The 25021-nt window shown below is 45.4% G+C and overlaps 1 protein-coding gene across 5 annotated transcripts in view; it reads left to right on the top strand.

Annotated features, from left to right (window-relative positions):
* LOC105498875 (family with sequence similarity 120 member A) overlaps positions 1-25021 on the top strand; it is a 115402-nt gene that overhangs the window by 42797 nt on the left and 47584 nt on the right. For 4 of the 5 annotated variants that reach the window (XM_011771253.3, XM_071077542.1, XM_071077541.1 and 1 more), the window contains exons 4-7: positions 3920-4048; positions 5222-5318; positions 22366-22466; positions 22686-22972. In XM_011771253.3, the coding sequence (XP_011769555.2) occupies positions 3920-4048; positions 5222-5318; positions 22366-22466; positions 22686-22972 (614 nt within the window). The remainder of the gene's footprint in view (positions 1-3919; positions 4049-5221; positions 5319-22365; positions 22467-22685; positions 22973-25021) is intronic. The other variant, XM_024786752.2, reaches the window with a different exon arrangement.

The raw sequence follows: 25021 nt of genomic DNA, 5'->3' as shown, positions 1-25021 counted from the left end.
CAGCATCAATTCTTGAACGGTAGCTAAACTAACAAGAGAGTACCCAAATGTGCTCTAAAGGGAGCAGCACCGGCTGATGTTCTGCCAAGTCTGTGAGTGTCCAGGACCCAACTACAGGGAGATAACAGGCAGGTGCTCTGTACCCAAGCCCTCACATGGTGACCTGCCTCCCTCCTGGGGGCCCACTGTCCCCCGGGGGCTTTCAGGCCCTGTGGGTTTTGGGCAGAGTCCCAGCAGCCAAAGGGCCATTTGGGAAAGGCTGAAACTTGGCTTCGCAGTCAGCCAGCTTCTGTCCGAAGTGGTCATTTTCTTCCTGGAACTCCTGGAGCGCGCTGTCAGTGGGTCCGGCAGCCATCCAGTCTTCCTGGGCCCTTTCTTATGGAAGAGGATCTCCCTCTGAAAACTAGAAGTGTCTTCCTCCAATTCCTAGTGGTTACAGGTCTGACACATGCAGTTTAAGTACTAGTGCACCTTGCGAGGTCTCTGCTCGAGGTCCAGGCAGTAGGTGTCCTCCTGCGTGAACTCCTACTGAGGCCCCATCATGAGTTCTCAGTGCAGTTCAGGCAGAGCAGGAAGCTTCAGCTGCAGCTTTGTGAGCTCCTTCCCCAGCTGTGCCCTTGTGCCCTGCAGAGAGGCCTGCTCACCCATCAGACTTTGGATTTGTGCTGTGCGTTCTTTACTCCTTTGGAATTCTTCCCACAGTTGCTTATCTGTTGCTCCAGTCTTTCCTTCAGGACATTTGAAGGATGCACCTAAGTCAGCATCACCATCCACATTCTTTGGAGGAACTTGTAACCGGGATGCTAGCGGACCACCATATCCTGCTTCCCTGTTCCCCTCCATTTCCAAGTCTCCATCTTTCACGTGGTCTCTACTGCTTTCCAGCAGATGTAGGATGCTTGGAGAGGTGTGAGATAGGGAGGTCATTCACCTCACTCCAGCATTCATGGCTTGTTCCATCGTTGTCTGTGCTTGCTCCGGCCTTTTCATCTTCCCCTTCTTGTCTGCAAGCATTGCTTCCATCTCACAATTTCTTGGTCGGGCAGCTCTGCAGGTTGCCAGTGGTCAGTGCTGTCATTCAGATCATCTGTGCTTTGCCCCAGAAGATCTTCTCCATCGTGCTGTGAAGCATGTGGGACCTGCTTTGTTCAGTCACTTGGGGAAATCCAGGAGGCCTGCTTGTCTGTGCTCTTTCAGAAGCTCACCTAGGTCCTGGTAGGAAGACCTGCTTGTTTCATTTGGAACTTTCAAGCAGGGGGTTTGGAGTGATCGAGGACTGGCCTCTGGTGCGGGCAACATTAGGCCACCACCAGCTTGGGGTGCTAGCCGCATCTTGGATCTGGCCGTTCTGTGGACCTCACCCTGGGCTGAATACCTTTGAGCCGACTCTTCTTTTCTTCCCACTGTGCGTCATGAATGTGAAGGCCACCACAGCAGTGCATGCCCAGATCACGCAAGGTTTCCATAGGTTCACTGGCACTAGTTCCAGGATTCTGTACATCACTAGTACTGCTGCCTACAGGGGGCCCAGCAGCAGCTGAGTAGCCATTGTGTGGTGGGCGGCAGGCCCTCCGTGGCTGCCAAGGGCTCTGTCTCCACTTGCTAGTGGCCTGTGGGCCACAACTGACCACTCGGAACCCTGTGGAGGGTACTATTGCTAACACAAACAAGGGCTGCCATGACAGATGTGTGAGAATTAATATAGTACTATACATAAAACGCTTAAAAGAGTGTCTAGCTAAGATATGTTAGCTAATATATCATCGTGATCCTCAACAACAACAAAATAATAGTAACCTAATACACCGTTATGACTCACTGGAACATGTCCCTGTTTTGTGCATTTCTCACTCACAGAGACTTGGAAAGGCAAAGGCACTTACCAAAGGGGACTCTGCTGTTCTGCAGCCACCTCCTCACATACATGGAGCCTTGGAGAGCAGGGGCCTGGAGGGGAATGACAGAGAAGTCATGTCAATTTTAGGTTTTCCAGTACATATAATAGAAATGTTTACACAGTACTGTAGTTTTTTAGGTGTGTAATGACATTACGTCTGAAACACAAGGTACATCCCTTAATCAAAAATACTTTAGTGTAAAAAAATGCCATGATCTCTTGAGTCTATAGTGAGTTGGAATCATTTTGCTGGCGGAGGGTCTTGCTAATGGCTGCTGACTGATAAGGGTGGTGGTTGCTGGAGGTTGGGGTGGCTGTGGCAGTTTCAGGAAACTGGACAACATTCAAGTTTGTCACATCAGTTCACTCTTCCTTTTATGAAAGATTTCTCTGTAGCCTACGATGCTATTTGATAGCAGTTTACCTACAGTAGAAATGTTTTATGAAGTTGGAGTTAATCTCAAACCCTGCCACTGCTTTATCAACTAAGCTTATGTCCTATTCTAAATCCTTTGCTTTTATTTTGACATCTTTGACAGCATCTTCACCAGGAGTAGATTCCATCTCAAAAAGCTGCTTTCTTTGCTTGTCCATAACAAGTATTTCCTCATTTATTCAGGATTTATCGTGAAGTTGCAGCAATTTGGTCACATCTTCAGGCTCCACTTCTAATTCTGGTTCTCTTGCGATTTCCACCACATCTGCAGTGACTTCCTCCACTGAAGTCTTGAACCCCCTCAAAGCCATTCACGAGAGTTGGAATCAAGCGAGTCTTCCAAGCTCCTGTTAAGGTTGATGTTTTGACCTCCTTCCATGAATCATGAATGGTCTTAATGGCATCTAGAGTAGTGAATTCTGTCCGGAAGGTTTTCAATATACTTAGCCCAGATGCATCAGAGGAGTCATTTTCTATGGCAGTTCTAGCCTGATGAAATGTATTTCTTTAATAATAAGACTTGAGTGTCAAAATTACTCCTTGATCCATTATGGGATGAGGAATGAATGTTGTGTCAGCAGACATGAAGACAACATTCATTCCCTTGTATATTGACATACAAGGGCTGGTCCCTCTGCAGGCTCTCGGGAGGATCCTGACCTGTCCAGCCTCGAGTATCTGAGGCCCTGTCATGCTGCATCACTGCCTCCTTTCTCCAAATTTTGAGGACCCTGTGATTCCCTTGGGCTTGTCTGAATAATCCAGGATAGGATTCTTATTTGGAGATCAGCTGACTGGCAGCCTTCATTGAATTTTGCCACGTAATGCAGCATATTCACAGGTTCTGGAGAGGAGGATGTGGACAGCTTTGGGAGGTCATTGTCCTGCCTACCACGAAGCTCTTATTATGTGGTTAGTCTTCTTTTCAACCTGTTAACTTATGTTTTTCTGGTATCAGCTGTGTTTGGCTAATGAGATGTTCCTATACTTTATTTGATATTCTTTGTCACTTTCCTCAAACATGCCCCTCAACAGGTAGTGATACCATTTTTCTCCAGTTGGAGCTGAAGTTGGCCTTTGAAGGTGGATTCAAGAACTTGGTAACTGCATTTATGCTTACAGTTTCAGGGAGTCCTGGGCTGTAATCTAAAGGTCCTACTGGTGCAGGCCTTCATCTTTACTGGTTGGTGTTGAAAGAAAGGGAGTGAATGGTGGCTCCAAGCCTTCTTTCTGGGCTGCTTTGTGCTTCACTTGTTATGGATGCAGGTCCTGGGCTTGGAATTAATTGCAAACAAGTCTTGGACTTCTCAGAAGTGGTGGAAGGCTGTCAGATGCTCTTTTCACCCAACACAGTTTAAGCAGCTGAGTTGTATTTCATCCACTGAAAGGAAAATCTCGTTCTTGAGCTTCAAAATGTGAACCGCTCAGGGAAGTCTTAGGGCCAAGATCTCACAGGTGGACAATCATCAGGCGCTGATAAGATCTTAGATAGTAGCTCCTTGTTGGAATTTCTGGCTCCTGCATTCAGATTAGCCTGGTTCTGGTTGCTCACCATCCACTGTTGACACCTGCGTTTGTTTTCTCAGGTCCGGGCCCACCAGCTGGTCTTGCCACCTTGCGACGTAGTGATCAAAGCCGTTGCTGATTATGTACGCAACATTCAGGACACCTCTGACTTGGATGCCATAGCTAAAGATGTTTTCCAGCATTCACAGGTAAAAAAAAAAAAAAACAAACAGATTCATGGGATACGACTTTGCATAGTAGTGTGGCCAGGTTTGGAAGAAGGGGACTTGTGGGTGCAAGCTGACTGGATGGGTCTGAGAGCTCTTGCTCAGGCCACTGGAAGAAAGCTGCAGGTCGCAAGGCCGAGGCTGAGGTAGCCTGGTCATGGTCCCTGCCAGCCAGGAAGTCTCAGCTGCTTCACCCAGCTTTTCCAGCCTGAATAGAAGGAGGGAGATTCAGTTAGACGGTTGGTGAGGTCTGCTGCTCATAAGTTCTCGAGCTTAATAGAATCTGTATTTCAGAGTTTTCAGAATATGGACTGTATCAAGTCAGTCATGTGGCATTATAAATCTCTGATTTGTCTGTTTTCTTCAGGTGATGGTCAGGGATTTTCTTCTTTTTTGGGGAAGTAGGTATGCCAACAAGTTGGCATCAGTAGAATAGGCAAGGCTCTGTGAAACTACTGCCGTGTCTCTGGAGAGCTGAAATCTGGCCAGGCACGGTGGCTCACGCCTGTAATCCCAACACTCTAGGAGGCCGAGGCGGGCGGATCACCAGGTCAGGAGTTTGAGACCAGCCTAGCCAACGTGGTGAAACCCTGTCTCTACTAAAAATACAAAAATTAGCCAGGCGTGGTGGCAGGCGCCGGTAATGCCAGCTACTTCGGATGCTGAGCCAGGAGAATCGCTTGAAACCGGAAGGCAGAGGCTGCAGTGAGCGGAGATCACGCCACTGCCCTCCAGCCTGGGTGAAAGAGTGAAACTCCGTCTCAAAAAAAAAAAAAAAAGCTGAAACCCTGGGTAGGCACATCCCCAGTCTGTCACTGCCATCCGTTCCCTTGGTGCAGATGGCTTGAGATTCGTCTCCGGGCAGGACCAGAGACCGAGCAGAGTGGAAGTCAGAGAAGTCCTAGAGCTAGAACCCAGGGCCCTGACTACCACGTTGGAGTTCTGCTCTTATAACTACATTGCTTTAAAAGAGTTCACATTTGGTTTGATTCTTTTGTAATAATCTCTGGATTTTCCCTGAAAGTTTTAACGTCATTCTAAATTCTTCTCTTGAAAAGCTGCAGAATATTATACATGTGCTGAATTATAAAAACATTGTGATACACATGACCAGTGGCACACTCATTTATGAAGATTTTCCTGCCTTTATTTCAGTCTAGAACAGATGACAAAGTTATTCGATTTAAGAGAGCAATTGGATATTATTCAGCGACTAGTAAGCCTATGTCATTTCATCCACCACATTACTTAGGTAAGTAAATAAAAGCCTGTGATCAATATTGACCATGTGATAATCCAAATAGGTTTAAATATTCACCATATAGTCTTGTAGGTTTATGTTTCTGAAACATGATTTTCTGTAGTTATGCCAGTAAGTATAGCCAAGGTTCCTGGGCAGACTCAGTAGCAATCCCTGAAAATATTGAGGAGGAAGAGAACTTAACAGCCTTCGTAGGATGAAGAAGAATCAGAATCAGAGGGCATCGTGCAGATGAGGCAGCAGGTCGAGGGGATGTTGATGTCTTGGCAGCTCTGAGATATCTGCTTCTAAATACAGAATTGCCTGAGGACATAGAAGAGCCTTCACTACTGCAAGTGACTTCATAAATGCAGTATATTTGTAGTTTCTCTTTTCTTGACCTCTGCCTTTTTTTTTTTTTTTTGGAGACAGAGTCTCGCTTTGTTGCCCAGGCTGGAGTGCAGTGGCGCAATCTCGGCTCACTGCAAAGCTCCGCCTCCTGGGTTCACGCCACTCTCCTGCCTCAGCCTCCTGAGTAGCTGGGACTACAGGCGCCGCCACCTCGCCCGGCTAATTTTTTGTGTTTTTAGTAGAGACGGGGTTTCACCATGTTAGCCAGGATAGTCTTGATCTCCTGACCTCGTGATCTGCCCGCCTCGTGAGCCACCACGCCCGACCTTTTTTTTTTTTTTTAATTCTTTTTTGTTGTTGAGCAGAGTCTTGCACTGTCGCCCACACTACTCCCAGGAGTGCCGTAGTGTGATCTCGGTTCACTGCAACCTCTGCCTCCCAGGCTCAAGTGATATTTGTGCCCCAACCTCCTGAGTAGCTGGGATTACAGGCATGCGCCACCACGCCCAGCTAATTTTTGTGTTTTTAGTAGAGATGAGGTTTCACCATGTTGGCCAGGCTGATCTCGAACTCCTAGCCTCAAGTGATCTGCCCATCTCAGCCTCCCAAAATGCTGGATTACAGGCATGAGCTACCACGTTCGGCCTGTGGAAGATCAAAAGTTAATTCAGAGATTTGAAATTGGGAAAAAAAATATTTATAAGCTGTTAGCCTGAAGCCTGCTTCATAATGACCATCTTGTGGAGGTTATAAAGCACTAAATCGTAAGTAGAAGTATGAGGAATAGACCCCAACTCTCGTTTAAATTGTGTTGTTCGCTTCATATAAGTTAACAAAAGAATGAATGCATGTACAAGAGACTTTTACTGGAAGGAGACTTTTTGTTTATTTGAGAAGACTAATTCCAAAATTGAAAGTGGCCTTAGGAGCTGCACCTTTCATTTATTCAAGCATGGTGTCTGCTGTGTGCTATTGGAGATCTGGGCATTGGAGATCAGAGGCATGGCACTGGCTTTGGCTGCCTATGTATGTGGCTGGGTGGTAGACAGGGAAACATGGCCTGTGCTGATGCCCTGTAATAAAGGAGGTACGGCTTGTAACTTGGAGATGGGCATGGGTGGAGGCCAGGGCTGCTTGGCCCTGGCCTCTCCACTGGGAGGTCAGTAAATGGCAGCAGCCTCCCGGTGGGGCTCTTGACTGCTCTCTCGTTCCCCTGCAATCCATTTTCTTCCCAACAGCCAAAGTAATGTTTAAAAATGGCAATTGGACTGTGCTACTCCCATGCTTAGAATTCCCCACTGGCTTTCCATCAGACTTGGAATAAATTCCCAACTGCTTACCTTGCTTCCTCCCCGTGATCTGAGACTGCTGGCTCCTCACTCCTGAGTGCAGCCGCCTTTCTTGCCTTGCATGAACTGAGGTAGCTTCTGCCCTGGGCCTCTGGGCCAGCTTTTGTGCCTGGAGGGCTCCTTTCTCTGATTGGCTTGTGTTTGTGCCCTTCTGATTTGTGAGATCCAGGCTGTCATGTTCTCCAAGGTCTGCCTGGCTTTAAATCTCTGCACACTCCTTGGCTTCTCTTTTTCACCACCACCACCCCTTCCCCCGTCACTCCCCACAATGTGAAGTCTGGGGTAATGAGGGCCTATTAGTCACCTTTATTTTACTTATCCCCAGTGGGTAAATATTTGACTGAATGAATTGATCCACTTGGTTTTTAAATCAAGAGAGTAAAGTGATGAGATGTGTTTTAGGATTAGTTTTGGAAAAGGGGGCACAGAGCATCGGCAGGAGGGAGACTAGCTGTATGCCGTTTCATCAGTTAGGATGAGGCATTATGGGACCAGATCGTGGTGTGTCTGCTGTATACCCTGCATACAGAAGATGTCTAATAATTGCTTGTGGCGATGATGGGGAGCATGAACGTTGCCACCTGTGGCCTACTGCCTCCTGACCTTGGACTCCCTATTTTATTAGAATGGGGTCTTTATGTGAATATTAAAAGAGAAGGAATATGTAAAGTGCTTTAGTGAAGTACTTGTTCAATCATTCAATGCCCTTTTAGATCATTCTGCCTATGAGAATAACAGATACTGTCTGATAGTAGATACTGTCATTATTATTCTCGTTGGCAGAATGCCTTCAACAGGCATGGAATGACTGGGCGTTAGAATGAGCAGTGAGGAGCCTGAAAGGAGCGCTCAGAGGTGGGGCTGGCAGCCTCCTGTGTTTCGCTGACATTGTGCTCCTGTGGGACAATCTGTATGGCAGGTGTGGTTTAGAAAGTCCTTAGAGTGTACTTGGGACTAGAAAATCTGCTTGGGAGACAATTAGGAAGATAAGTATGGAGAAAGGCAGCACACTTAACATTTGGCATTGATCTGGGCTCATGATAACAATCATGAAGATGTTTTGAATAGGCAAGGTGAGTTAAGTTTGAATATCTTAAAAATATGTTCTGCCAAGTGCTTTTGTGTTCTTATCAAATTATTAAGATTTTAGGTAAGTATTTTAGAGATGAAGTTTACTCAGAATTTAGTTTCACTTTCATTTTCACTACTGGGTGGCTTACGGAGAACAGGAAAGTAACTGGTAGAGTCTGGGATGTTTGGGATGATAGTTGCAGGCAGCTTAGTGTAGGCATGAACTGCCTCTAAATCCTCCTGTACAGCTTTCCCTGATGCTTCTGGGTGTTGCAGAAATGCGGGTTGTATGTGAAGGGACTAACAAAAGTACAGGCACAGAATGACAGCCAGGCAGGAAGTTTGGGCAGTGTAGAATTTTAAGATGACTGGTATGCAGTCTGGAATGGCAGGAGGCAAGCTTGGAGAGAGGCTTCAGGCAAGATTGGGAAGGACGTTTTGTTTCAAGCTACATACACACAATTTGAAACTAGCAGAAATGCATTCTTGTAAAAATAACTTTAGCTTTTTTCTGATAACTCTGAAGAAACATAAGTTATATTAGCTCTCATTGATTTTATTTCCCCCTGCATACTACTGGAATCCTACCAGTGAAACTAACAGGATGAAGACTGGAACCTAAGTTGAAAGTCTAGAAGGAACAACATGGAGTCGGTGGGACCCTTTTTGGCACCCCAAGTTAGAACCCACAATACATTTTTCGTAGAAATATTTTTATAAGTAATAGATAGGTCCTAAGTGGTGTTTGGTGATCTGTCATAGAATCCAACCATAGTCCATTATGTTATTCTACAGGAAGATAATTCAGAATTTTGAATAACCAATGTGGGGATATCACTTTCTTGTTATATTAGAATTTGTCTTATTAATCATTCAGAAATTGGAACGTGTGTAGAGTTTTGGAGAAGTTTTAGGGTAATCGTATGATCCGCTTAGAGAGCATGGCTATAGGGGAAAACATGGGGCGAGTTGATCTAACCAGAGGTTTCTAAACTTGGCTGGAATTTTAGATTCCACCTCGAAACTGCTCTTTCAGCATCTTCATTGGGCCTTAGGAATTTATATTGTTTTAAAAAGGAATGTTCCTAGTTAGATACCAGTTGGCCTGGCTTTTAGGAACCACCACTCATCCTCTGTGCCTTTCCTTGTAAGCCTGTAAATCTATCTGCAATATTGAGAAAATCACCTGAGATCTCTAAACAGTTATTGGGTAGTGTAGAGTTTTTAGGAGGACACACACACACACACACACACACATACACACACAGACACACACACTTGCAGTATAGTCTCCCAGAAATCATGTATTTTGAGATGATTTTGAAAATAAGTGGTGATGAGATACATTTTTAAATTTTATTTTTTAAGCATTCACTATGTCATAATTACTAAGCGAGGACCTGCGTATCTGGAAATGATTGTGATTTGTTCTTTCTGTCACATGTAAAATCTGCCATAGCTCACCAGGAAATCAATGTAAATGCAACACGAATAAGATATGTGATAGTTGAGATTTCAAAATATTTAGTTCCCTGGTTAGACCAGTTGCTTAAAAATCATTGGTGGAATTTACAAAATAACAAGTAACACAAGTGTTAGGGTCTCACCTCAGATCTGTGGATGTGGAATCTGGGCACAGATCCTGTGTGCAGGTGAAATTGAGGCTGAAGAAGCATCCACTGTGTCATTGGCCTTCCTTAGTGAAGACAGTAAATGAGCTCCTACTGCACATTTTAATTGCACATTTGTTAGAATGGTTAACATAGAAAACACCAATAACGCTCAATGCTGGTGAGGATGGGTAGCAACAGGTGGTGTTGCTAATGGGGATTGCAAAAATGGTACAGCTACTTTGAAAGACAGCTTCGCAGATGTTTACGAAATTTCCAAGTCATGCTTGTTGGTGTTTGCCCAAAGGAGTTGAAAACTTGTATCTACGCAGAAACCTGCACATAGATATTTAAAACAACTTTATTCATAATAGCCAACACTTGGAGGCTACCAAGATGTCTTCAGTAGGTCGATAGGGAAATAAAGCTTGGTATATCTAAGCAATGAAATAATCAGCACTAAAAAGCAATGAGCTATCAAGCCATGAAAAGATGCAGAGGAACATAAGCACATATTACTAAGTGAAAGAGGCCAACCAGAAAAGGCTACATACTGTGTGATTCCAACTATAGGACATTCTGGAAAAGGCCAAAAGTATGGAGGCAGGAAAAAGATCAAGGGTTACCAGAGGTTGTGGGGAGGGAGGGATGATTAGGCAGATTTTTAGGGCAGTGAAACTATTCTGTATGATACTGTAACGGTGGATACATGGCATTGTACATCTGTCCGTATCCAGAAAATGTACAGCACCAAGAGTGAACCCTAATGTCAACTGTGGGCATTAGGTAATCATAACGTAGCCAGGTTTGCCTCATTGATTGGAACAAATGTGTCACACCAATGCAGTGTGTCCTCTGCTCAAAATTTCTGTAACCTTGAAACTGCTCAAAAAAAAAAAGGCCTTTTTTTTTGTTTGTTTAAAGTAAAGAGCTGGTTGATTTGTGGATTTCATGACAGGCAGTGTGCTGGGTGCTGAATGGTGTGGTAAATAAGAGAGCAGTTACCTTTGCCCCTGCAGATGAATGCATAGTGGGGAAGTGAACACCTGGGAATCCTGCAGGAAAGAGAACAGGAACTTTAAGGAAGATCAACCTGATTGAATCAATCTACAATTAAAGTGACGATTCTGATTGATTAGATTATTGTCGAGTGGGATTTGGGGGTTCAGTAGGCATCTAGCAAGGTGCCAATATGGGAGGAAGTGTATTCCATGCAGGGGAGGTGGCATGTGAGAGGTCCTGAGGTAGGAGGACATAGTGAAGAAGAAGAGGAAGAAGAATGTGGCCGAAGCACAGAAAGCAGGGAGAGTGGTCAGGTGATGCTGAGAACGGTAGTGCAGTTGCCAGGCACCACCTTGGATTTTAGACTTTAGTCTTAGAACATGAAATCTCATGGAAGAATTTTTACCTGTAAAAAAATGATTTTGTAACTATCATACTACAATGTGTTAGTCTTAGAACATTACTAATATCTTAGCCCTCTTATATGTCTTCCCTGGTTGCACTCCTCGACTCTCTACCACCCTCAGTTTTGTATTATTCTCTGCTTCTCTGTATAATTTTATGTCTGTATGTCTGGATACGAAATAGTTTCATTTTGTTTGTTATGAAATAAAATCATATAGCATGTACTCCTCCGACTTGCCTTCTTAATATTTATATTATTGGGTTTCATTCATGTTGGCATAGTTCATTTTTTAATGCCGTGCAGCATTCCATTGTATTAATATATATTCGTCCATCCTACTGTTGATGGAAAATGGACTGTTTCCAGCTGCTTGCCATGATGGATAGTGCACTTGTGAACTTTGTTTCATGTGACCTGATGTGCACAGGAGTGGAATTCCAGGGAACCTCCGGGGTAGGGCTCTGCTCAAGCCTCTGCTGCTGCCGGACACGGATGCACCTATTTATTCTCCTGGCAGAAGTGAAAGAACTCTCTCGTTGCTCCACGTTTTTTTTTTTTTTTTGGGGGGGGGGGCTAGTGATTATGAAACTATATCCTGTAAAGGTTTCAGTTTGCATTTCCCTGATTACTAATGAGGTTGAGAATCTTTATGTTTATGGACCAGTAGGGTTTCTTCCATTGTAAAATGCTTGTTCATGTTGTTCGCTTATGTTTCTGTTGGGTTGTTTTTCTTTTGGTTATTCATAGGGATACTTAATATATATATTGGATGCTAGTCAGATATATGGACTGCAAATAAGAATCTCCCAGTCTGTGGCTTGCATTTTTCTGTCTTCATGATGTGCTTTGATATCAGAGTTCTTAATGTCAAATACATGAATTTTTCCCTTTATCGTTTGTACCTTTAAGTCCTATCCTGTATTTATGGTGAGATGATGTCATGTCTGAGATTTGCTTCATAATAATGCAGTAGTGGGCAAAGAAGGGTGGAAGTGCAGATGACACACAATAGGCCGTGTGCTGGTTGATTTTGAAGGTGGTTGGTAGATACATGTGGCTCATAATACAGTTCCCTTTTTTCTTGTGTATGTTTTAAAGTGTTACATGAGAAGGAGAAAAAACGTAAAGGAAGAATTCCTCCCTAGCCTGAGGTGACAAACATTTTGTCTTCTAAAAGTTTTATTTATGATTTTGCCCTTTGATTCTACCTGGCACTGAATTTTGTTTATGGTTTGAGTAAGGGAATTCAGTTTCTTGTTCACCGTGTGGAGAACCTGTTGCCTTAGTATTGTCCACTGAGAACGCTGTCCTCTTCTGACATATCGAGTGTCTCCATGTGGGTCTGTTTCTGGGCTCACTTCTGTTGAATTTCTGATTATCCTCGTGCCACAGAATTACGCCATTCTAGTCACCATAGCCTTGTAATAATACTTGATGTCTGGTTGGGCAAATGTGCCCATGTAATATTTCTGCAAGAGGTTGAGACTGTTCTTGATCCTTTTCACTTTTATATACATTTTATGATCCTTGTGGAGATTTTGATTGGAATCACACCAACTCTGCAGATCAATTTGGAAAGAATAAAATCTTTATTATTGAGTGTACCAAAGAAAATGTTACATTTCTCTATTGATATGAATTGTCTTGAATATCTTTCCATAAACTTGAATTTTCTTCATTAAACATTCATAACATCTTTCATTAAAGATATTGCTAAGTATTTATTTTTGGGTGCTATTTCTATGTGTGTCTTAAATTATATTTTCAAATTAATACTGTAAGTTGATTTTATCTTAACAACTTTGCTCAGTTCTTATTAATTTTCATAGTTGATTTGTATCTTGCTTTGGCTGATTGTGTCTTCTCTAGTATCTTTTTGATCTCCGTGATCCTCTGAGCCAGCTGTGACTTAGGGCATGATTTTTTTTTTTCTTCTTTTTTTTTTTTTGGTTTTCAAGATGGAGTCTCGCTCTGTCCCCCAGGCTGGAGTGCAGCAATGCAATCTCAGCTCACTGCAACCTCCACCTCCCGGGTTCAAGCAATTCTGCTGCCTCAGCCTCCCAAGTAGCTGGGATTACAGGCGCATGCCACCACGCCCGGCTGAGTTTTGTATTTTTAGTAGAGACGGGGTTTCACCATGTTAGCCAGGCTGATCTTGAACTCCTGACCTCATGATCTGCCCACCTTGGCCTCCCAAAATGCTAGGATTACAGGCGTGAACCACCGTACCTGGCCAGGGCACGATTTTTAATAGAAGGTGCGATGGTGACTGTTCTTGTCTAGCCCTTGATCTTAAGGGGGAGTCTGATGTCTTGTCATCTTAACCCTTAGCACTGTCTCCTCTACCTTTTCCAGATTAAAGAAATGTCCTCATGAAAGAGTTTTAATCTGGGAGTGGTGTGCTGAGGTATGCAGTTGGATTGCTCAGGCCTCAGTGTGCCGAGGGGATCGGGGTGGTTAAGGGCAGGTGTAGGGAAAGGAGTGGGAAACTCTTTCAGCATTGAGGCAAGGCATGGTTGCAGTCCCTGGGGCAGGTTCTCCTCTGTGGGAGGCAGGAGTGCTGGGTGGATTTTACAGATTTTTGGGAGATAGAATAAGTAGATAGTAGATAGTGATGCTTGATTATAGAAGCTCAATGAAAAGAATTCTGGGGAAATGGCTCCCAGAGTTTTGGCTTGAGCAGCTCAGGTGAGGATGCCATTAATGAGATAAAGATGATTGGAGGAGGAGCAGATTTGAAGGATGGTTTTGGACACGAATGTTGAGGCGCCTTCTAGGATCCCGGTGGAGATGAGAAACGGGCGTTAGAATGCACAGGTGAAAGCAGAGTGAGGAGCTAAGCTGGAGTCCTGGGTTGCAGCTTTGCTGGTGTGCAATGCTGAGAGGAGCCATGGTGGTGGAAGTGGAGGATAAAGAGATGGCGCCCCTGGGGCCAGATGCAGGAGGCGGATACACAGAAAGAGTGGCACAGCGAGGCTAGGGGAGATACCCTGTGCACAATTGTTAGCAGCGCTGAGTTCTGAGAGGCTGGGCAGGATGAGGGTGCCGCCTGATAGGTGGAGTGTCAGAAGGACCACTCAGGGCAGGCTTCTGCTGAATTTGGGGCTCCCAAACCTTGTGTATGTACAGTTGGTTGGCCCTCAGCAACAGGCAGTAGATCCTAGGAAAAGTCATTTTTAGCTTTCCTTCTTCCTCAGTGTAGAAATTCATAGAAGAGGATAGGATGGGTGGCAAGCTCAGGCCTCTCTCCAGTCATTTCCATAAAGGGGTGGGGCTTTGAAATGCAGGGGAGAATTAAACAGGTTGAAGTCGTTACGGGGATGATGAATGCTGAGAGAGATGGGTTAACGATACAGAAGGGATGGTTTTGGTGCACATGTGGTTTTACAGTGGAGGTAGGGGAGCTTGATCTCTCATAGCAGACAGCCTCCTGCTACCTGGCCTTTTGAAAGTCCAGCCTCCACTAAGCAGCATGGAGAGGTCACAGAGTGAGCAGACCGAGGGCAGATACGTAGAGCAGCCAAAATGCTGTGTGTCAGAGAAGAAATTTGTAAAATAGGACCATGTTGAAAAAGGTGCTGATCAGCACTAAGCAAAGAACAGATGCTGTTCAGCAACCAGGATGTTGTACAGCAACCTGGTCCTGGTCACAGCAGCACAGTGACCTCTGGATGTAGCAGCTGCCAGGTGCTTGGGAAGGGCCCCGTGGGGTGTTTCATTGGTCAGGAACCTGTGGTCAGCTTGTGTCCTGACAGGTCCCCAAGGCTGGTCACATTCTACCAGACCAGACTGTGTCCGAGGGATCACCTTCTTGCAACGCCCAGTGACTGACCTGGATGGCTGAGTGGTCTGGGGTGGGCACTGCTACCTCCAGCTCGGGCAGCCTGCCCAGGAGAGGGAATTCATGTTGCGAAAGTTACTTGTGACAAACCTGAGGGAGAAGTCGGGCTGGTCCTGGGACTGGTGTGCTGGGCTCTGGCCATGGGGAGCCTGCCGCTGCTTTGCTGTTGGGCATCACTCCATCCTGACTGAGAAGGGCTCCTGTGCTACATGAGGTCTGTGTGTCCGGCTGCTCCCCTGACTTTTCCTCAGAATAAACAGCCCTACTTCATGTGTCACCACAGCCCTGATCCCTGTGTCGCATTGCTCAATAGATAGTGTTAACAGTTACTTTGAAAATACACGTGCTCTCTCTCCAGTAACATACCCCCTAGAATCTGAGGAGAAGATGAGAAAATATCCCACTTGGAAGCTGAAAAGACAATATGTAAAGAATGGTTTTAAATGCCGGACAACTGATCCTAAGCTGTGGAGCAAAGGTGTTCAGCCTCCAGGGAACCCAGTGGCATGCCACTCAGACCCTGGAGGTCTGAACAGAGCCCACTGCAGGCTCTGGTGAGAAGTCTGTAGTGTAACCTGCCTGAGACAGCTGAGTGCTCTAGCAAAAGGGCCAAAGCATAGAGGCAGGTCCTCTAGTGCGGAAAGAATGGAAATGTGAAAGAGACCACACGGTGGCCCACACTGCCCCAGGCCATGCCTGGCTGACAGCTGGACGGCTGGACCCACCTGGACCCACCCGGTGACCCTCCTGTCCTGTTGTGGTCTGGGCAGAAGAGGAACCCCTGGGGCCTCCTGCGGAGGAGTGGGCTCAGCAGGGGACATGGATGGCCTCGGGGGTTGGGACTGACCAAGCCTGGGGGCTATGACCCGTAAGCGAGGCCCATTATAGAAGCTGGGGATGACTTTCTTATTTTCTCCAGAGGTAGTTTGATACTGTGCAGTGTGGAGGTGCCGTATAACTTAGCCATGTCCCTGCTGTCATTGTCAAGAACGTGTTTAGATTTTTGCTACTATAATGATTAAAAAAAATTTTTTTTCACGAGGTATTCAATATTATACTATGGCTGTATTTTACTAATAACCTTAAAAATTTGACATTCCTTAAAAATGTGTTATATTAGGCCGGGCGCGGTGGCTCACGCCTGTAATCCCAGCACTTTGGGAGGCTGAGGCGGGCGGATCATGAGGTCAGAAGATCGAGACCATCCTGGTTAACACGGTGAAACCTGTCTCTACTAAAAATACAAAAAATTAGCCGGGCGCGGTGGCGGGCGCCTGTAGACCCAGCTACTAGGGAGGCTGAGGCAGGAGAATGGCGTGAACCCACGAGGCAGAGCTTGCAGTGAGAGGAGATCGCGCCACTCCAGCCTGGGTGACAGAGACTCCGCCTCAAAAAAAAAAAAAAAAAGTTATATTAAATCCTCACTTTGTCCTATAGCTTTGCTTACTAGACTTGCCCTTTCTTATTTTTATACTAAAGTTTTGTTGTTGTTATGATGAATAACTGTTAAAAAAAATAGAAGGAACAGTAGAGTGAGTGGTGGCATACCTACTTCAGGTTACACAAATGGCAACCTGTGCTTGAGGTCAGTCTTTATAAAAAAGAGGTGCATCAGGCTTTTCTAAAAGTCATGTACAGCCCCCTTGAACGTGTTTTTATATTTCCTCACCTCATACATATGCAGTAATTAATACATTGCTTTAATTTTAAATTAAATGCTGTATTGGGCTTACTATTCTGCACTTAGTCTTTTTGAGATGTGTCCTAGTTCATCTTGATGAGTTTTTATCTTTAAAGCTGACGCAGATGACGTTGATCTTAAGCCCTGGAGGCTGACAGAATAAAGGGCACCAGAGGGAAGTCAGGGCATTACTCTCTTTGAGTAGAAAGGCCACTCATCTTGCGCCTCTGGTCCAGGATTCCCAAGTAGAAAATTGGATTCTCCTGCTGGTGCTGGGGACTTTGCTTTCAGTGTCTGCTCTGCGACCTTTCACTCCATTTTCAGTGAGTTCGTGGTAATTAGAGTGAAGTAGGAAGTGACACAGGCTGCCTGATCTTGTGGCCAGTTTGGAAGGTCATTTTTATTTTGAACTTAAAAATCGAATCTTTTGGAAGAACCTACACCCTCCTTTGAGCCATTGTGTGATTTAAAAGACTGCAGCGTGTGTCTTCCCAAAGTGGATGCATTTAGGTTTGTTAATGTTGGGTTTGTTATTGGCGTTTCAGTATTTGGTAACAAATGAGGAATGTCAGTTCAGTTTACCAGTGACTTCAAAATAGAGAGCTGGTTGAGTTTCCTTTTAGGTTGTGCTTTTCCAAAATCCACAAATGGTCAGAAACTCATTTATCTTGTTTCATCATAGACTTACAAAACACATTTCGGTGCCTAAATGGGATTTGGGATTTTTGTTTGTTTTTTGTGTTGCTTTTGTGAGTGTGTAGAGACAGGGTCTTGATGTGTTATCTGGGCCGGTCTGAACTGCCTCAGCCTCCCCGTGTCAGGATTGTAGGCATGAGCCGCCGTAACCAGCCTTAATGCGATGTAATGTTTCTATTCTGCCTTCTTGAACCTCGCTCAGTCAGTACACATATTCTGTTCAAACTGAATAATTGAACCCAGGAACTGAATACATTTAGGTAAAACTTGCTACTTGAGACTTGGGCACCGGGTGGATTTGAATGATGCCGTATTCGTGATGTCTACCCTCTCACTATCCACATTCCGGGATGGAAGAGATTTGGAGAGTGAGAAATGCTTATAATAAAGTTCAGCCCAGCTCCCTGCTGTAGAATGTTCTTGTATGAGCAGTCGAGCAGTCAGTAAAGCAACCCTTTTCATTGTTGAACTGCTCTCGTTCTTAGAAAGTTCTTGTTTCTGTTGACTTGAAATTTGCTCCCGTGGTTTAATTTTTCCCGCTGTTCTGAATTCTTTCACGTGCTGCACAGGACGTGCCTGTTCACTGAGTTTATAATCTTACTTCTCATGGGCCTTGCACTTAGCCTTCTTCAAGCTCATCATCCCTCAGGTTTTGCCTCCTCCTGTCACCAGGCCTTGTCTTCTGGACACCAGCATCTGGCTCTTCCCATGGAGTCTGGCCAGCACCGCAGGCTCTGGACCAGCATCAGCTGCCCCTGGGCTCTTAGCTCTTGGGAATTGCTCCTCCATCCTTTGCCTGCCTGGGCACCGACCTTGCACCTGGTCTCAGTCCAGGCTCAGCCCCGGCTCTGCTGGTCCTCCTCTCCCTACAGGATGGCCAGCCGCCGCGCCCTCCCACTGTGCTCCAGGCCCCACCCGGCCTCTCTGGACACTGGATCTGTAGTGTAATGGGAACAGGTGACATGACAGTTTCCTTTCTATACCTTTTTATCTTCTGTAGACTATTGAGATTTAGTAAACATGTCTGTTTGCACATGCTTAAAATGGTTGAAAAGTTTTGCCTTGTGTGTCTTTGCAAGCGACGAAAACTAAAGGTGGTAGGGATTATATTAATTTATTTAATCTTGGACTCAACATTTTCAAAGCTGTATTTTTTGGGTAATACTTGAAAATCATACAATGTCTGCCTATTTGTTTATTTATGAGATGGAGTCTCACTGTGTCACCCAGGCCAGAGTGCAGTGGTGCGATCTCTGCTGACTACAGCCTCTGCCTCCTGGGTTCAAGCGATTTTCAGCCTCTGCCTCCCGAGTAGCTGGGGTTATAGGCACTTGCCACCACACCTGGCTAATTTTTTTTATTTTTAGTAGAGACGGGCTTTCGCCATGTTGGTCAGGCTGATCTTGGACTCCTGACCTCAAGTGATTCGCCCGCCTTGGCCTCCCAAAGTGCTGGATTACAGGCATGAGCCACCGAGCCAGGCCAGTTTTTTGTTTTGTTTTGTTTTTTAAGACTTACTTTGTTGTTATTCTTTGTTTTGTTTAACATAACATTTCAGAATCATATGCCAAGTAATAGAGGAACATTTGTTAGGTGGGGCTAGGAATGGGGACTGGGGTAAGGCCCACTGTAGTTCTAAGAAGAGGTTCCAGTTTAACACCATTCCTATAAGAATTTTACCGTGTTTTAATTCAGAGCAAAAGCCACACCGCCGCATAGAGGTGTGAGTGAGTCCTTTGAGGAAGTAGGTGACTGAGCTGTAAAAAGTCAAGATCACACAGCTGAGGGATTGCAGTGCGTGTTTCTTTTCATTCTGAAAGAACTTTTTACTATTTAACAACTATTTTTAAAGTTACGAAATATTTTGAAATATAGTATACTTTTTTGGCCTTTTTTTCTTCTTTCGCTCCTTGTCTTCAGTCTGCGTACTTTTTTTTTTTTTTACCGAAAGCCCACCTCTCTAGTAAGTGTGGAAGGAAGAGAATGAGAAACTGGTGGTGTGATCTCTACTCTGGAGCCTCGCGTCGCTTCTGAGAAAGATGCCTCTTGTTGTAGAGAAGATACATAGCGGTTCTGCTCAGCTGCACTTGGGCATGGAGAACAAGAACCAATTTAGACCCAGGCCTGAATCCACAGAGGCAGACCCTGGGTTAGGAGGCACTTCTGCAGCCTTCAGAAGATGCAGACCAATTAATTAACTCATTGGACTGCTTTGATAGACTAGTGACTTGCTCTGTGGATTCACAGAGAATTATTTGAGGTCAATGATTGGAATGTGATTTTAGAAAATATTCTTTCCTTGGAATTCTTTGGTTTTATGCTGTAATGTAGTTTGTTTGTTTGCTTTAAAGGAAAGTTTGTGCTTTCAAGGACGGTTTTAGGATGTAATGGCCAAAAATCAAACAACAAAAACGATCATCTTCACTTGAATATATGGGTGCTACATGAGTCTTGCTTTTCATTTGTATTATTCCAAAGTTAGGTATGTGAGGTCAGCCACAAGATATTATACACTAGACATTTTACATTGATTTAAATTATACTGTCAGAGCTTGAATAGATTTTATAATATTCTTTGGGCCAAACCTGCCTATCAGAATCACCTGTGAACAGTTTTTTAATAGCGACTTTGATTGCACACGTGGAGGTGCAGATCTAGTGAACATACTGTTTTAGGAACAGCTCCTCGTATTGTCTGTGCCATGCATGTGTGTGTGCCATGCATGCACGTGTGGGGTGTGTTTGTGTGCACTCCTGTGCTTATCCACACCTGTGTGTGAGTGAGCACTTGATCGTGCATGCACATCCCTTAGAAGTGTGGACCTGTGGACTTGCTGGTCAGTTAGGAATGTGTTGTGTGCGCGTGTGTGTGCATGTTGTGTGCAAGTGTGAGGTATCTGTGACTACACACATGCCAGTCTCATTATTCCCAGCTTCTTATACTGCAGTTGTCTTTGTTTGGTACAAAGGTGGAAGCTCTGCCAAGGTTTTTTCTTGGTACGAGCCAGGATCAAAGGGTTGTGGCGTTTTAGAGCTTACAAGCTGAGGGCCCTTGGAAGGCAGGAACTTCAGACGAATTCTAGTCTGTAAGGTTCCTAGTTGTTCTCTGGGGGGAGTCAGCAATGATCTGTGCTTCACTCCCAGCGTCTGTTGGCTGTACTTGGCTCTCAGGAGGCTGGACCAAGGACAGCATTTGCTCTCCTGGTCTCACCACACCGGTATTGGCTTAGGGAGCCTCTTGCGAATGCCGCCATGGACGTTAGCTTTTCAGAGAACGAGAGTGAAGGTTTGGGGAACGTTTCTGTCCTTACCTGTGTTGGCAGTAGGCAGTGTGAGAGGTGGTGGTTTGTGGGTTGTGTTCCCCTTGCCTGGTGTTTTCTTCTGATTTCATACTGCTATAAAGAACTGCCCCAGACTGGGTAATTTATAAAGGAAAGAGGTTTAATTGACTCACAGTTCAGCATGGCTGGGGAGGCCTCCGGAAACTTAGCATCACGGCGAAGTTGAAGGGGAAGCAAGGCACCTTCTTCACAAGGCAGCAGTAAGAAGTGCCGAGTGAAGAGGGAAGAGCCCCTTATAAAACCATCAGATCTGGTGAGAACTCATTCACTATCATTAGAAGAGCATGGGAGAAACTGCCCCTGTGATCACCTGGTCTCTGCCTAGACATGTGGGGATTGTGGGGGGGGTTATAATTAAAGATGAGATTTGAGGGGGGACGTGAAGCCTAACCATACCACCTGGTGTTCAAATGAAGAGGTTGTAGAAGCGTATCTACTGCTTAAAGAGGGAAATTGGAGTCAGGAAGCTTTAGGCTTGGTTTTCTTCCACATTTAAAACAAACCCAAGGAAGAGATGGTGCAGCCGTGCAAGCCCCTGGTGGATCTGTTGTGTCTCACACAGGTTTTCTATTTTCTCTGTGTCTTCAGCAAAGCATCTTACACCGCCTCAGGGCTCCTTTCATCCCCAGGCCCAGTCCTCAGCCTGACACAACATAGACGCTCAGCAACTAAGTGTTCTGAGAGGGAGTGCAGCTCCTGGGGGTCCGCGTCCCATGTCCTCGTGTTTCCTGCTGGTGGTGTTTGGAAGTGCTGTTGACATCTGGGCCCCAGTCGGTCCTTGTTACTGCGGGTCTTGTGCTGTCTCTGGAACAGCCCTTTATGGGCACCATCTACTCACTCATTCGCTTCTGTTGGCTGACGTGGCCCCTGAGATCTCTTCTTCTCCTTAGACTCCGTGAGGCCAGATGTTGAGTGTGGAGGCTTCCAGCCCCTGCCTTCTGTCCCAGCTTCGGGCTGGCCCGGCTCCTCGTTCTGCTGTCCTGCTTCAGCCATTCCTCCATGTGCTTTCAGTCCCCTAACAGATTTCTTCGGTTTGCAACATAGCGTGGGAATGATGACTAGCACATGCCAGCACACATCAGGCAGGTTTATGAAATTATGTTTTAAGAGAACACAGAATCCCAAATTAGTCATCCTGTATATGTGTTAAAATGTGTAACCTAATTGCTGAACAATGAAAACCAATTCCTTTTACATTTAAAAACTCACTAGTTAGCTAAGAGTATAATGGTAGTTGCAATGTACTTTAAACAGAAAAGTCCTCTTGCTTGACAAAGGTAAAGGAAACTGTTCGGTCCAAATTTGTTCCTTTCATGCCTGCCAGGGCTTCTGGTTTTGCGGAGACCTCAGGCTAGGAGCAGCCCTAAGCAGGGAGACTGAGTTACAGAGAATCCCCACCAAGTTGCAGGCAGAGGGACAGCCGAGGCCCTCGGAAGTGCACGAGAGGAGAACCACTAAGGCAAATTCACCGAGATACCTGGAAAGTTAGAATCCCAGTCCCAGTCCATCAAATCGAGCATCATAAAATTAAGTTGTCCTTACTGTGAAATGGCAATTTGTAATGATTTCTGAGAAGTGGGACCCATGGTGGTGTTGATGTCTGAGCCAGGTGAGGGTGAGATCCCTGGCGCCATGGGCTGGCCGCCAGGATGCCCTGGGAAACGCCTTCTGTTCACAGCTGTGTGATTCTTTTCTTTCTGTGTTGGTGAAGCAGCCAGACCCGGTCCGTTTGGAATGCCTGGGATGGTGCCGCCGCATGTTCCTCCTCAGATGCTCAACATTCCGCAGACCTCTCTGCAAGCAAAGCCCGTGGTAAGGCCTTCCCTGCGTGCGCTGGGTCGGGTGGCCTGTCTCAGACACGGTGTGTGCATTGAATTTCAATGAATGCCAAAATAAGTTCCTAAGCTCTTGAATTGATGTGTGAAATAGATGCCAGTGTTTGTTGAAATAAAAATGAGCCGGGAAACGTCAGCCTGGGCCTGAGTCGGGTCCTGCTGGCCACATGCACGTGACCTGTGCCCTTCGCTTCAGGCCCCACAGGTGCCCAGCCCAGGGGGCGCCCCGGGCCAGGGTCCATACCCGTACAGCCTCTCTGAGCCAGCACCTCTCACGTTGGACACGAGCGGGAAGAATCTGACGGAGCAGAACAGCTACAGCAACATTCCTCACGAAGGGAAGCACACGCCGCTGTATGAGCGGTCCTCGCCCATCAACCCGGCCCAGAGCGGCAGCCCCAACCACGTGGATTCCGCCTACTTCCCTGGCTCTTCTACATCGTCATCTTCCGACAACGACGAGGGCAGCGGAGGGGCGACAAAGTGAGTGGTGCACAGGTTGTGGGGTGCTTCCTGGCGGGTAGTGACCTGGGGAAGCTGCCTTCTGGCCTGCCAGCCCAGCTGGTGTTGTGCTCAAAGATGTAGTTTGTTGCAGGTGGGTGATGGTCAGTCTGTACTCAGACGGGGGCTCCTTGGACAGAGAGGAGAGAGGAAGAGTAGGTATGTTCTTTGAAGTTTCCATGATTTAAAACCTGCACCATCCCAGCCCCATGGCCTGGAGCCACAGGAACCTTTCTGGGGAGGAATTTGACAAGAACTGGTTTGTGTGATGCCCCAAACATGGGGCCATTTGTCTGGTGTGGTGCCACTCACACCCACCACAGCAACCCCCTGCCGACCCCCGAAACATTGATCTCCTGGCTCCTGGATCAAGGGAGCTCTGAATTTCCTCTCCTCCTAAACTCAGCAGATCAGAGGACACTTTTGAAATAACACTGTTTGTCCAAGCATAACCATAGAAAGCTGCCTAGACCCGGGCTGATTGTTTCCTTAGAGGAGTGTTTTAAACACTGTGTGTCCCTGAATAAATGAGTTCACAAATACATAGTTGGTTAAAATTTGATCGAGGAAATCTTAAATTTGCACTTTCCCTTTCCTTTAAACTGTCTTATGTTTAAAACAAAAAAACAGAGAAAAAAAATTTCTTTCCTTTAAGTCAATGTCTCCTTTTCCTTAGTGTGAAATCTACAGCGTAGATAACCAGGACTGGTTGATGTTACATCTATTTCTTCTGTAAGAAATCTAAGAGACATAGTTGTCAGTGTCCATGCCAGTCCTTACCTGGAGTGTCACCTGAGGCAGGTGATCTTTCTTCTCTGTCCTCTGTTGATCTGATTGAAGGGCTCTCTGCCATCCAGGGATGCACACCCTGTTTATATCAGGGAAGTATAACATTAATAAATGTTGATTTGCTAAATGTGCAGAGAAGTATAAAATTAATAAATGTTTATTTGCTATATATGCAATGCCAAGACTCTAAAATGAAGTAAAGAGTTGCAGTTGAATATTCAAACTTTTAAATTAACCTCTAGCAAGATAATAGATTGAGTACCCATTGAATCAGAATCTCTGGTTGGGGCCCCCAAATTTGCATTTTACATAAACACCTCAGTCAGTCTTTAGCACACTGAAGTTTGAGAACAACTGGTAGATGGTCTTAGAAGCCCTTACGTACCAGAATTCTAAGGCATGTGCAGTTTGTTATAAAATGTGACTCATATCAGCAAGGTCCAAGTGTCTGTTAAATACAGTTTTTGTTTTAGTAAGAAATGTTCTTTCTAAACTCTGAAACATGGGTGAGAAATAAGACAAAAAGCAAAAGAAGTAAGCTTTATAACCCCAACAAGAGTTCAGTGCTCATGATGGAGATGTGGAAACCAGGTCAGGGTGCTGACTTGGGGATGTAGGTGGTGACTGGAGCATATCTCAGTTGAGGCGCTTGTTCCTCCGGTGGGGAGGGATTGAGAAGAATGTGAATTGCCCATCTAATTTGGCAAGTTGTCTTTGTTAGGATGAGCTGAACTTGGAGTGATTAGGACTGCCTGAGCATGTCCTGTCTTTGCTGTGTACACACCCTCCTCCCTGTCTGTAAAGGTTCTGGTAAGCTTTTTGGAGCTTGAGCATCTGGCCTCCCTCTGACCTCTTGCAGTGCTTATCATCTTTATCCCTGGTATGGCATCTTTAGTGTTTTCTAGAGATGCATCTTGTTTCTGCCACTGGAATTTGACCTGCTCAGAGGATTGTGTTTTCCGATCCTTGTGGTATGAAATGCCATGAAGAATGCAGGGTACACCCTGTAATTAAAAGATTGGATTCAAGCTGTGTGACTTAGGAGTGACTTAATTTCCTTGCATCTGTTTCTACTTTTATTATAATAAAGAAGAGACAGACATGTTAGAGTTGAGATGAATGAAGGCAGAGGAGACAAGGGTGCTTGTTTCTGAAGGCTTCGGGGTCAGAAACTAGCATTCAGCTTGGGGTCAAACCCTTGATCACGGGCATCCTTTGCTTCTGGCAGGTACAGGGGTGTGA

Source organism: Macaca nemestrina, chromosome 14 (genome assembly GCF_043159975.1).
Source record: "Macaca nemestrina isolate mMacNem1 chromosome 14, mMacNem.hap1, whole genome shotgun sequence".
NCBI classification, from domain to species: Eukaryota; Metazoa; Chordata; class Mammalia; order Primates; family Cercopithecidae; genus Macaca; species Macaca nemestrina.
This window is presented reverse-complemented; position numbering and strand designations above follow the sequence as displayed.